A 14,686-nucleotide genomic window follows, 5' to 3' on the forward strand; every position below is an offset into this window, starting at 1 on the left:
CGTTAGAAACATACATCGACCAGCTGCCTCCTGCACACTCCCTACTGGGGATGTGCCCGCAACCAAGGTACATGCCCTTGACCGGACTCAAACCTGGGACCTTTCAGTCCACAGGCCGACGCTCTATCCACTGAGCCAAACCGGTTAGGGCAAAAGTAGCATATTTTTAACGAGAAGCAAGATACTTTTCTTTTCACAAAAGCCACACCTGTAAACACAGGAAGCCATCTATGCTTCCTTTGAGAAAAAGAGAATCTAAGTGGATTTCTGAATTTAAAAAGCCATTTTCTTCCTATTGCTTCCCAGTAGGGATCGACAGAATACTACATGAAAACGGAAAACGTGAATGAAAGGATTTGAATTTGCTACAGAAAAGAAACATTGCTAAAAATCTAAAGAAATGAGAAGAAAACTTTAAAAAAAGAATTTCTACTCTTGAAAGCTAAAAAAAAATCTTAATGGACTATATAATGGACTATCACAAAAAGAAGACTATTTGAATAAATCCTCCAGTATAAATAAATTCTATGCCATTCAGAAAAAGTTCTTTAGATACTCATGGAAAATATCCTGAACTTCACTGCATATTTCTCCGACCATAATTACTCCTGGCAAAAAAACAGTATGTGTGAAATATACACGTGTGTGTTTACACTGTAGAAGTTTTTTAAATGCACTGCTATTTGTCTGAGATTTATTTATAGTTACTTGGACCATCTTTGCATTAATGTAATAGTTTTATATTTTTACACCCGCGATTTGCTTAAAAATAAACACCTTTGTCTAACTTCAGAGCCAGGCAGCACACTTTCTCTTTTCGTATAGTCTTTCTTACACTGGGAGGTGCTGCCAACGAGGACTGGGAGAAAGCCCTAGGCACGGGCCAAACATATCAAACCCCAGATTCATCTTTTTGACACTCAGGCCCCAGAGGCAATATCAAATCAGCCAAAAAAATCCCCATTTTTTTCACTATTCTAATTTTTCTTTTTCCGTATTCAAATAAGAGTCCAAGAAAGATCAGCTTTGAAACCACAGGAAACAGTGTACCTCTAGAAATAACTCCAATGCTTAAATGCAAACAAGCATAAGCCTTAGCCATCAGTTTATTGGCAACAGATACATAAAACATTTTAAAACTTGAAATATTGAGGGGGTGAATGGGGACAGTAAGTCATATGAAACTTTTGGGGAAAACAAAGGGTAAGAATTAAAGCCAATTATGTATAAACGAGTCACTATATTGTATTCTAATTGACTTTAGATACAGTTTGAGTTTAAAAGTAGCTAATACACTGCAGGTGGGAATGCAGACTGGTACAACCTCTATGGAAAACAGCATGGAGTTTCCTCAAAAAATTAAATATGGAACTGCCATTTGACCCAGTGATCCCACTTCTAGGAATCCCACTTGTATCCCAAGAAACCCGAAACACCAATCAGAAAGAATGTATGCACCCCTATGTTTATAGCAGCACAATTTACAATAGCTAAGATCTGGAAACAGCTCAAGTGCCCATCAGTAGATGAATGGATAAAAAAGCTGTGGTACATTTACACAATGGAATACTATGAAGCTATAAAAAAGAAGGCTCTCTTACCCTTTGAGACAGCATGGAGGGACCTGGAGAGTATTATGCCAAGTGAAATAAGCCAGTCAGAGAAAGACAAATATCACATGATCTCACTTATATGTGGAATGAACAGGAGACTAACAAACAAAATAGATCCCAGAGACATGGAAGCATGCAACAGACTGACAATTCTCAGAGGGAAGGCGGGGGGGGGGCCAACAGTGTGGTGAAGGCCTGGGGAGGGGGCAGGAATAAGGAGGATTCAGATGATGAGGTAAAACATTTTAAAATATATTTTTATTGATTTCAGAGAGGAACAGAGATGGAGAGAGAGATAGAAACATCAATGATGAGAGAGAATCATTGATCAGCTGCCTCGTGCATGCCCCCTACTGGGGACCGAGCCCACAATCCTGGCATATGCCCTGACCAGAACTGAACTGTGACCTTCTATTTAATTGGTTGATGCTCAACCATTGAGCAACACTGGCTGAGCAAGAACTCCATTATTATTATTGCTATAGCTTTTAATAAAGTCATGAAATCAGATATATATGAAGTATCTGCAGTCCACTCACACTGGGAATCCAAGAAAACCACATAATATTCTATCAGTTAGATGCTTAGCAAGTAACTAATTTGGAAATCAACATATTAAGCATTATATATAAAACCACTACTTACAACCTTCCATGACCTATCAAGTATTCAGGTTGTTGATGACATCAAAAGACTCACCCTAACAGATGCCGGAAGCTGGTTCCCCCGGACCTGAGCTGGGAGGCAGAGGAAAGTGGAAGGGGTGGCTTGCCTAGTCAAAGACTTCACTTTCTGGGAGTCTCATGTCTGTTTTTTGGCTGTAAGAAAGTGTTTACTTCTCCTTCTATGAACAGCTGATTTTTTCATAGCTCTGGGGTTCTAGGTCAGCAGTGATAAAAGGCTTAGGAAGAGCTCTTGAATTTCTTTGCTACTATTACGCACTTTTTTAAAATACAAATGTTGCTATACGGAAGACAATCATGCAATGCATGGGAAATATGTATTCCAGGTCCAAAAGCAGCTTATTCCAGCAAAATTTCCTCAGCTCGATCCCTAATGATTTAAACATCCATTTTCACTCACTTCTGCAGAAGTGCGTGCACAGGAGGAATGAGTATGAAGAACAGTAGCCTTTCTAGTGGGAAGCCACTTCCCTTCCTTACCTGGAATGTTGCACGACCCTTATTCTTGTTACACATGGGAGAGAAAGAATCCGATTGTTAACCTAAATTCCCTTTCTTCAGAAAAGTCAGGAATACTCAGGCCGTATTCTCTTACTAGAGTTTTCAGTTTCCAACCCCCAAACCACTAAAAAACGTAAAATCCTTGGGCCAAGCAGCCAGATGTAATATAGTATTGTGTCAGGTACTTCGACGTCCTACTTGGCTAAATCGTTTTCAAAACTGTTTTCTCTTTGGTGATAGATCTAGAGTTCCATCTCCGTGCCCCAGAGCCGCCAACTGCCTTGGAGCATGGTCAGCAAAGGTTTTATCCTTTCTCCACGGTTTGTAGAAAACGTACCTAAAAGTCTGAAAACAAAACCACGCTCGCTCCCAATTTGTTTTCCTTTCTTTGATTTGGCAAAAGGTGCCTCTACTGCGTTTTCTGGTTCCCGATGAACACAAAAGTGGCCTGAGAGTTTGAACCCAACTTCTTTTAGTCTCTCTGTTATCACTGTTCTCAGGAAGCATCGCAAAGCCGGCCATCCCGGCCACCTGCGTTCGGTATGTTTTCCCTTCCCAGTGAATGAGTGAACAAGTGGTGTACAGCAGGTGCCTAGAAAGGTTTGGGGATTCGAGTCTCCATGGCTGTTTAACAACAGGACCTGGACCTTGGTGTACTTTGGGGTTCCGATTCGGGCTGGACATTTTAAGTCCCCTCCCAATCCTGTAGTGCTCTGTTTGTGAATCAATGTTCGAATGGCTTAGAAAGTGGGAGCAGAAGCTTCTTATCCCACGGTCTGTCTGGGGTACTCATTTTGAAAAGTGAGAAATAAACAACCACATCAGGGCAGGAAAATATAGGAATAGAAAACAGAATTAAAATGAAAGGTGCTGCCCTAACCGGTTTGGATCAGCGGATAGAGCATCGGCCTGTGGACTCAAGGGTCCCAGGTTCGATTCCGGTCAAGGGCATGTACCTTGGTTGCTGGCACATCCCCAGTGGGGAGTATGCAGGAGGCAGCTGATCGATGTTTCTCTCTCATCGATGTTTCTAACTCTCTATCCCTCTCCCTTCCTCTCTGTAAAAAATCAATAAAATATATTTAAAAAAATAAATAAAATAAAATGAAAGGTGCTGACTTTTCTTTTCTGATGAAAAATAGGTAATTCCAGAAATGCCTGACTTTTCAAAACGGACTATTTTTAAGAGCAGTTTTAGGTTCACAGTAAAATTTCACAGAACGTTTGTTCCCATACTCCCCCAGGTCCTCCAAACCGCACCCTTCCCCCAGCCTTCCTCACTATCAACACTGGGGAAGCAGAGTCGTACCTTTGTTACAAATGACGAACCAACAGAGACACATCACTGTCACCCAGAGTCCATAGCTGACATTAGGGTTTGCTCTTGCTTGTCTGCTCTGATTTTTTTATTCCCTGTTCGGACAACAGAATTCCTGTTGGCAATAGGAAAAAGCCCAGAGCAGAGAACCGCAGGCCCTCTTGTCTGTTAAGGCTGCTGTCACTTGGCCAGCGGACAAGTGGTTTGAAAGAAAAAGGCTTCCTTTGGTCCTCAGACACAAAATGTCAACCTTTCTTTTATAAACCCACCGAGAACAGTGACTGGAACGTAGTATACACTTAAGAAATATTTGCCAAATGAAGGAAGGACTGAGGAGGCGCTCTAAAAGGCAGGGCTTTAGGGAGTGATGTTGGTCTTTGTTTGTAGGCCCAATTAGCCAAGACTACTGGGTTCTGAAAGCCACTCTTGCTCCCTCTGCTTCTTCGAGGTCCTTGTGGGACCAGTGTGGCCACGCTGTTGTGTGAACAGGCTGGAAGCATGCTGAGGTCTAGAGGTGTCTGGTGTCCCTGACTCCAGCTCTCACTCAGCCTGGACACCCACTGAGAGAGCAGCAGGCAAAGAGGCCGGCGAGGGGAGTGATGCAAAGTCAGCCTCCAGCAGGCATCTCTCCAGGGCGTCAGGGGACAGACGAGGTGGCACTTAGAATCTGACTGTCCGTTTCCTTAATCACCTCCCACTCACACACATTCTGCTGGCGATGAAGAAACCAAACCCCGAGTCACCTTATAAATGGGATGACAGATACTTTGCATATGCATTAAAATTCCACAATAGCCCTAACCCGTTTGGCTCAGTGGATAGAGCGTCGGCCTGCGGACTGAAGGGTCCCGGGTTTGATTCTGGTCAAGGGCATGTACCCTGGTTGTGGGGAGTGTGTAGGAGGCAGCTGATCGATGTTTCTCTCTCATCGATGTTTCTAACTCTCTATCCCTCTCCCTTCCTCTCTGTAAAAAAATCAATATAATATGTTTTTTAAAAAATTCCACAGTAAAAAAGTGAGAAACAGTAAGAGGTTTAAAAAAAAATTCCACAGTAAAAAAGTGAGAAACAGTAAGAGGGCAAAAGAATTATGACGTTTTAAACAAAAGGGTTGATGCACTGGGATATAAAAGTGAAAGAAGTCCAAGTTTCCTTTGCTTTTCTACACAAGATCACAGCTCTGGCCTGAGGACAAAAAGGAGTGGAGGAGCAAGTGAGCCACACTTACTAGTACGAGAAGCAGGGGAAGCACAGAGAGGAGGCAGCAATCAAAGCGTCCTGGTCCTGGTCCCATGGGTGGGACTTGAGAAAAAACACCTTGGCATTAATACCCATAGAGTAGAACTATGCTGGATTACTTAAATACAAAAACACAATTTTCTCCAGGTACTATTTACTTATTTATCCCTAATTCCCCGCCTGGAATGTAGGCTCCATGTAGGCAAGAACTGGGTGGGTTTTGCCCTCAGAACATTAACAATGAGGGGCAAGGACAGGCACTCTGTGTATATTCTCAGAGTGAATGAAAACATGAATGAAATAGCTGCTCATTCACCACTTACTTCCCACTCCACTCTGGCTGACCTGCAAATAACACTGTTGTTCTCTGTCATGTAGGAGGAGCAAGGTGCTGCTCCTTCCTCCGCAGGCAGGTGCTCCCAGAGGCCACCAACAGCAGGGGAGGGAGGCAGCCAGCGGCGCTGTTTTTATTTCTATGGAACCTGCTACTTGACACTTGAGATGGTTCATGCTGACAGAGGCAGCTTCTTCACTGTGTTCCCTAACTGTGACCAGATGCAGACAACTCTCCAAGCCACGGACAATGAGGGAAGGGCCCTCCTTCCCTAGCGGGGTGAGATCCACTCAGCCCCAGCACCAATGCGGCTTCAGCGACTTTACCAGAAGTTCAGAGGCTGAGGAAGCGGCATGCGTAGGAGTAAACGCGTTCTCAATGTGAATTCAAGCACAATATAGATCTTCACTTAACATCGTCAATATGTTCCACAACTCGCAGCGAAACAACGCACAATGAAACCAATTTTACTATCAGCTGATTGATATCATAAACAAGAGTTAAGCCCCTCTGGCATCTCATCAAGGTTATAGCAAAACGATGTTAAACAGAATGACGTCATTCAAGGACCTAAGCTCCCCAGGTAATTCCCAATCACATGGCCTGGCTTCCACCTAGGCCACGGCCAGGGGCAGGGTCAGGACACACTGCTACCTCCACGAGTTTCAGTCCAACAGAAGGAAACTTGGGCCAGTTTAATATATTGGATTAAGCCCAAACGAAACGAAAGCCTTGCAGAGCTTATTCTAGAAAGAGAATAACACGTCTAATAATTAGAAGAGTTCTAGCAATACTGCCCTATAGCAGCACAATATTGTGAATGACCTATTTTATTACTTGTAATATTGTTCAGATTCTGGAGTTAAAAAAAGGAAGGAACCAAGTGTCAGAGAGAGTATACTAAGGTACAATAATTTACAAAACACTAGACATTTTCTAAAAACTCATTTTGAAGTTCAAGTCTTTGCCAAGCAAATGCATAACAAAAATTAGAACTGCAGCCTGGCTGGTGTGGCTCAGTTGTTGAGCACTGACCTATGAACCAGGAGGTCAGGGCATATGCCTGGGTTGGGGATTGATTCCCCAGTGCAGAATATGCAGAAGGCAGCCCATCAATGATTCTCTCTCATTAATGTTTCTCTTTCTTTCTCTCTGAAACCAATAAAAATATATTTTAAAAAATGAGAACTGCAATTAAAGTGAATATAAAACTCAGGAATTGCAAAAGTCAGTATTAAAAAAGAGAGAGACAAAGAAAAATGACTAAGTCCAAGAGAAAAAATAAATGGGAATATATTTACGTTGGTATATTCTTCCGGAATGACAGTGTTGACAAGTGAGCACTTGAGCGTCTTACATTTTTTTGAACATGGTTTTTTCATGGCACAACTACTGGCAGGTCTAACTTGCACTCTTTTCCAGTGAAGGGAGCCCTGTCCAGCCAGGACTTAGAGCTCACTGAGGAGGCCACCCTGCCTCTTTCTGGAACGCAGGGAAAGGGGCGTTCCGCCATCCGGTCTCACCAGTGGTTCAGATGCCGCCGTCCCTCCGGAAGAACGGACGCGTTCCTGCGGCGGGTTTCCGAAGTCTCAGAGCTCTCGGTATAAAATTAACCTAAACCTCGAACCACGAAAACATGGTGTCCTCGTAAATCTCTCATGGCCACCTTTTTACGATGTTTTCGCTCCACTTCCCAACTTTTGATCACTTCCAAAGCCCTCAAAATCTGCTTGCTCAAACCGCACCCTGCACTATCTCTTTTTTTCACTTGGGGCCAAATCTGGCATCAATGTTTTGTCTGCTCAGCAGGAGAGCAATTTCAACAATCTCCTGCTTTTTATAAGATCAGTGTATTCCTCCCAACATAATAATTAGTTTCAGATGAACCTGGTCGCTGTTCCTCGGACCATTCCACTGTGGTATGAGCAAGGAGAGCAGAGACTTCCCGCTGCACTACTTTTTCCAGCAAAGAATGTGGGTTCTCTCATAGCCCCAGGACAGAACCTTCCCATTTTCCTTCCTTACAACATAGCTGGGTTTTCCTAACCGACATTCTCAAAGAGGTAGATTGAAATGATGATTATGGGAATCTGCTCATTTTTCTTTTGAAAAGGTTCCGATGAATTATTCTTCCATTTATCAAACTATAATGTCATCAAGGACATAAATCTTATGACTCTAACCAGGGCTGTATCCCTACAAACACACAGAGGTTGCAAACAGGAAGCCAACAGTGTTATCTTAACTGAATTAGCGTGCAGGGGATAATAAATACTGACAGGTAAAAAAAATATACTGGCCTAGAGCTAAGGCTATTTAGAGGAATAACTCTGGAAAGTCTCTGCTGGCAGTGGTGCAGAGAAATCAAGCAAGACATTATTTTTATAAACAGAATGATGGAGATGATCTATATGGAGCGTAATCAAAACAGGCCCCGTGTCAAGTTACACCCCGGAGTTGCCAGTTTTCCTTTAGGTCTCCCACGTGCACCTAAATCATCGCCTCCCGTGCATTTTGACTCATTAATTCAGTACCAGCAGTGAAGTCATCCGTGAGTATTTTCCCCATCGAAACCTTAGGTTATCCTACTTGTAAATCCCAGCAGCCCTGAGCGATGACTTCTGGGAGGAGTCGCCCTGATGCCTGGAGGTCTTCAGTTGGGACTATCTCTTAGTGTCTGGGAGTCTTTGCCTGTTTCATAGAAAGCAGCGTCCTCGCTGCTTTATCACGCGGTTAACAACAGGATTCCTCGTGTTTATCTTACCTTCACACGTACGGCCATCCGCAGAGATTGTGAAGCCCTGTTCGCAGACACAGTGGAAAGAGCCATCTGTGTTCAGACACTCTCCACGGGGGCCACAGAGTCCAGGCTGCTCACACTCATTAATGTCTGGAATTGAAAAGAAAGTTCCAAACACTTGAAAAAAAATCTGTTTTTTTTTCCCCTATAATACCATACATACAGTAGAGAAATCCATTACAAAATGATTGGACACTTATTTTGTGGCACAATCACACCATTTGTACAAATACCAGACCACAAGACAAAGTGGAAATGTCATGAAACTATTTAAGTTGAGTCATATGAAATAGCCAATGTTCCACCATTTCTGACCTACCAAAAAAAAAAAAAAAAGCAATTTCGAGGGTTCAACCCAAAGCTAGCCTCATTTTAGACTTGAGGAACAGTCTCATAGAATCAACAGCTCCTCTGTGAAATATTCTTCGTCGGTGAGAAAGCTGTGTGCCCCTCTGCCCACTCCCACTGCCATGCATACAGCTAACGCTGTTGTAGCCTTGTAACATCCATGCATACCAGTCCCTAGGATGTGAACTTCGTAAGGGCAAGGCTGATTTATTGCATTTGGTTCAGAAACGGCGCTTCACAAATGTCTGCTGACAATATAAATAAAATAGGCTCCAATCTTTATTTCATTGAAAATGGACAAAAGAAAGAAAATGCAAGAAAAAGAAGGCAGTTTAGACCAGGAAGTTCCTATTATTTGCAGAGCTTTGTGATGATGAAACGGGTGAATGGGGGTCAACTGCTTAGTGCAGTGCCTAACACACAACTAAAGGTCAAAGAGTGGTAGCTGCTATTGACGACGTGTGCTAACCACCTGACACTCTGCCTGTCCCAATGAAAAGTGCTATTGCTCCCTGTAGCCAGAGGCATGACGCACTCTTGAACCGTGATAAAGCATGAAGAGTTTGGCATAAGTATGATGTTCTTTCAAGCCAGTTCTAATTGCACTGGTTAAGTTGACAACATAAGGAATCCTGGAGAATGGTTCAATTTTTCACATTGGTATTAACACAGAAAACTGCCTATTTGCACTGTGTGGTTTTTAAATTTATCTTTATTGTTGAAAGTATTACAGATGTCCCCTTTGTTTTGTTTTTTCTCTACTGACCCCCTCTACCCTGCACCCACCCCTCCCAGGTATTCACCACACTATTGTCTGTGTCCACGGGCTATGCATATATGTATATAATAAGTTCCCTGATTAAGGTTCATCTCTCCCCACACCCCCTCACCCCCTCACCTACCCATGTCCCTCACTACATTGATTGCTCCTTAATGAGACTACATATTTTAATTGAGTCCCCAGCTTCTAATACAGCACATTAGTAGTGTATGATGAATGTCTGTCCACTACAACATTTCCGTCATGTTCATACTCTACCTGGCTAGTTCACTTAATTAAGGGGCGGGGATCATAAAAACTATCACAGGTCCTTGGCACCATCCAGGCAGTAGTCCTACTAAGGGCATTCTCCTGCCTTCCTAAAGTGCCCTAGACCATCCTTTGTCTCTTACTAACGAGGTCCTCGGTACTTCCTCGTAGGAGTCTATCTTTAATTCAATGAAAAACATTTACTGAATGATGCCTATGAGAAGGTTAAATAGGATGGAGCACTTGACATGATGAAGCTCACAATATAACAGGGGAGGCAAGAACACGCATGAATAACTGCAAAGCACGAGACCTTCCTAGTGACCTCTAGAACATGCTTAGCCACCAACCCTGCTGTTCCCTTTCTCAAGAAAGTCATCCCTCCCCCTGTATCCAGGATCTGTTAATCCTGAACAATTTGTCCTACCATCTGCCATATAATTCAGACTAGTTGGCCTATCCATTGCTAAATAAAAGTAAAAAACCAAGCAGCAATGACTTAATAACCCAATTTTCTTAATAACCCTTCCATTCTTATTATTGTCACTGATTTTAAGACATTTGAAGGGAGAGGAATGAATCATTTCCTACTTAACTATTTCTCAATTTTTCACACTGAAAAATTCTTCACCTCTGTTATAAAAGTTTTTGATAGCTTCTATGTTTGCTCTCTAACTACTGATAATATCTCAGACTGACAATCTTTTTCGAATTCTGATCTGCTCTTAGCCTTAAGCTCCATTCTTTCTTTCCAACCTGCTGCCTAGAGTCATCTCTACCTGGGCAAAAAGGTAACAAAAAGTTCCACTGGTCTAGAGATCAAGCCCAAGGTCACGCCCTGGCGGTTGAGACCACCCCCTTATTTCATCCAGTGCCTCAATGTGGCCTTTTAAAAGCTGCCTGCTTTGCAACTTCTCAGAGGGAATAATGTGCATAAAGTTCGTGCTTCAAGAGAAGTCAATGATTAACAAATAATTGTATAAAAAGTTTGATGACAGGAACTGAAAATGGATTCCCAGACTTTTTTTTCCAGGAAACCACTAAGAAAGAACAACACGACTATCTGGAACTAGAGAAACATATGCATTCAATTTGGGTTGTACTTATTGAGCCATTTCTAAGCTATGCTGCTAGTAACTCAGCTGAAAGCCAGGCTATATTTGTGTTTCTTTCACGGGTCTGAGATTCCACAGAAATTCGCCATTTGGCGTGTGTACGTCAAAACGTGAAACTGAAGTGTGTTCTGAATCTCAAATGTATGCTGCCACATCCCTTAAAGAGTCGATTAATATGGAATTTCCATGCTGCCTGTATACATCATTAATTTCGCTGGGGGAAGAGAATCTTAAATACACTTCCACTTGAAAGTGACTTATTGACACAGAACTTTCTTCGCATTATTAGGGAAGGTTTAAAGTTTATGCCTAATACACATTGTTATTACATTTTCAGCATTAAAACAAACTGAAATCTCCGCCAATCTACAGAATGGTGACATGACCATGGGATTAGATAGGAACAGGCTACTAACTTCAAGCAGAGTGAAAGACCACAAAGTTGCCTCCAAAAACATAGCAAAAAGAGATAATTCTAAACAAAGTGAGTGTGCACGCCTCTGATCATAAACAGCCTCTGATAGGAGACAGCGGGTGACAGAGCAGATTCGTAGATGATATTGCTTAAAAGATATTAAAACCAGCCTCAGGAATACTTTTCATTCATTTGGATTTCAGTTTTTTTAAGCAGACATGTTAATTCATTCTGGAAAACAGGAATCACCAAGGTGACAGAGAATGAAGTCAACTTAATAATGACAGTCAATAAAGCATCATATGTTAGGAGACAGCGGGTGACATAGCAGATTCATAGATGATATTGCTTAAAAGATATTAAAACCAGCTTCAGGAATACTTTTCATTCATTTGGATTTCAGTTTTTTAAAGCAGACATGTTAATTCATTCTGGAAAACAGGAATCACCAAGGTGACAGAGAATGAAGTCAACTTAATAATGACAGTCAATAAAGCATCATATGTTTGAAGCAGTCACATATTTGAGAATGGATATCAAGTCACAAACAAATGTAAGGATCTGAGCAAAGATAGTAGTGCAATTAATAAATGACTAAATTAGTTCTTCATGATTTAACTCTAGATGTTTAATAATAAAATTTGCAATATGAAATCATGGTCCATTTATGGTAAGACTTGATTTTGCCTCTAGTTGGTATTAGAAAAATTGTGATGAAAGATATCAGAAAAGAAAATATTACTTTTCAGCCAAAAAAAAATTTGTATTTAAAACAGATTTCAGATTGATTTTGTTTGTTTGTTTCCAGGCATCTCTTGGCATTTTTATGCAAATCAAGATTCATTTTGTTAAGATGTAAAAGTCCCAAAGTGGATAATCTCACACAAATTTGTTATTCAAATGTTCCTTCTTTACTGCATTAAATCCAAGTACATTTAAATTCTGCTTTGTAAATACTGAAAAACTTCAATTCATTTTATTAAAATCATGATGGCAAGTATCTGATATTAAATGAGGAATACAGCAGTGTATTTAAGTCTTGGGATCACTAAGGCAATTAATTGTAAAAGATCTTGAGGCAAAGGCCCATGTCTTTGGTATCTCAGTGACATACAGCTGGGTGTGTGATACGGATATAGGGTATAATATTATTCCAGTACCACATCTTAAAGATTAGACCATCTTCCCTTTCAAGAATACTATAATTTGCCCTGGCCCAGGTGGCTCAGAGGTTAGAGCGTCAGCCTGTGCAACGCAGGGTGGCAGGTTCGAATCCCGTGCCTCAGTAACAAGTTTGATCCCTATCCCTGGTTGGGACGTGTACGGGAGGCAACCAATCAATGTGTCTCCCTCACATCGATGTTTCTTTCTCTCTCTCTTTCTCTTTCTCTCTCCCTCTCCCTTACTCTCTAAGGATCAATGGAAAAAATATCCTTGGTGAGGATTAAAAAAAAGAATACTGTAATTTGGGATATTTGAGAAGAGATATAGTTTATGACCATCCAGATTAAAGAAGTCATACATGTTCAGTAGCAGTACATAGAGAATAACTTCAACAATCCTTTATTTAAATGTTACTTGAAGATACAAAACACAGTTCCATAATGGCAGAAGAACAATAAGAAAAAAATAATATTTCCAAAAATAAATATGCACAAAGATAAATATAAATGTGAGTTTTTAATGGGAAAAATAGGCATGGAAATGCTATTGATACAGTAAGCAGTTATACAAGACATGATCACAGTACAAAAGAGGCCAGTTATAGAAGGTCACCAGGGTGGACAGCCCCAGATACCTAGAAATGAACAAAACTGGGAAAACAAAGCATTGTAGAGTGGGACCTTGCCCCCAGGATGACCCTTCTTCCGCTAGCATATCGCTGGTCATGAGGTTCACACCATCCCTTGACCTTTCCCTCACCAGCATGGTGCAAGTCATGTGATAGACCCCCTTAAAGGAGGAGCAAGGGGCCAAAAAATAGCCTCCTATGAGTCCCATTGAAGCCCTTGCACAACTACTCCCCTAAGCATTAAGCCCTCAGGACAATGAGGACCAGCATCAAATAATCTTAGGAACAAAGCTTCAGGTCTGGTGACCACAGAGACAGAGTTTTGGTCAAAATAGAGATAATATCTAGGGCTCAGTTGTGTTTCAGCTCCAGGCCCAGAAAAGCAGCAAGGCCAGGCAGGGTGATGCCATGGCTGCCATCAGGACCAGCTGTGATGACTAATGACCCCCTGCCCTGGCGCTGACCAATCAGTGAAGACCACAACCCTGAGAGGGCACCCAGCTGATGAATATTTTATTGAGATTCTCCCCTGAGACCTGTAAAAACCCTTAGCATGAAGGACCCAGTGCGTGCTCTCTCTGGAGCACACCCATCCCTCTCCCCTTCCTTCCCGCAGGAACGTTTTTCTTTGCCTTTCTTTCTCCTAAGCTCCCAGGGCTTTTCCTTTACCTCTGTTCTTGTTTCCTGAGTCCATGCCGCCCAACTGGCTCACTTCTTCTAACCCTGTGAATTTCTAAATACATTTTTGCTTGTATTTGAGTTCCTTGGCTCTTAATTCTTTTCTTAGCTGAACTCAAGGACCAAGGTCTAACATCTGGTGTCGTTTGCCATTAACACTAGGACTAACAAGTACAGGAGAACTTGTGGGGCAGCCAGGTACAGCTAAAGATGTTGGGGCACAGGATCTAAACTATTTAATTTTTCATCCCAGCATCAATCATGCCCCAATGCATTACACAGGGAAAAACAACTGAATCTCACATCTTCCTTTCTGCTATAAATACAATAATAATTGGTATGGCGGCAGAGCAGATAGTAATGAGAGAAGATATTGGGTTCAAAGCTCTACCACTTATTCGCACACTAATTCACTTCTCTGAGCCTCAGTTATTTATGCACAAAATGAATGTAAGAAAACCTACCTCAAATTTTGTAAGAATTAAATGAGGAACCTACAATACTCAGCACATAGTAGATATTACATTAAGCTGTTGTAGTAATTAGTGCTGTGTTCTTATTAATCCACTGTACTGTTGTTTAGATTACATATGATAGCACTTTGAAAAATAATATAAAATCCTGTCCTTCGTAATTTTGATCAAATTATATTTTAAAGACATAGTTTTATTGATTTCAGAGGAAGGGAGAAGGAGAGAGAGATAGAAACATCAATGATGAGAGAGAATCATTGACTGGCTGCCTTCTGCACGCCCCCTACTGAGGATCAAGCTCGCAACTTGGGCATGAGCCCTGACAAGGAATCGAACCAGGGACCTCT

The 14,686-nt window shown here is 41.7% G+C and overlaps 1 protein-coding gene across 4 annotated transcripts in view; it reads right to left on the reverse strand.

Moving 5' to 3' along the window:
- LTBP1 (latent transforming growth factor beta binding protein 1) overlaps positions 1 to 14,686 on the reverse strand; it is a 208,157-nt gene that overhangs the window by 56,884 nt on the left and 136,587 nt on the right. For all 4 annotated transcript variants that reach the window (XM_014533213.1, XM_014533212.1, XM_014533211.1 and 1 more), the window contains exon 20: positions 8,453 to 8,578. In XM_014533213.1, coding sequence (XP_014388699.1) covers positions 8,453 to 8,578 — 126 coding nt within the window. The remainder of the gene's footprint in view (positions 1 to 8,452; positions 8,579 to 14,686) is intronic.

This window comes from Myotis brandtii, unplaced genomic scaffold (assembly GCF_000412655.1).
Source record: "Myotis brandtii unplaced genomic scaffold, ASM41265v1 scaffold953, whole genome shotgun sequence".
NCBI lineage: Eukaryota > Metazoa > Chordata > Mammalia > Chiroptera > Vespertilionidae > Myotis > Myotis brandtii.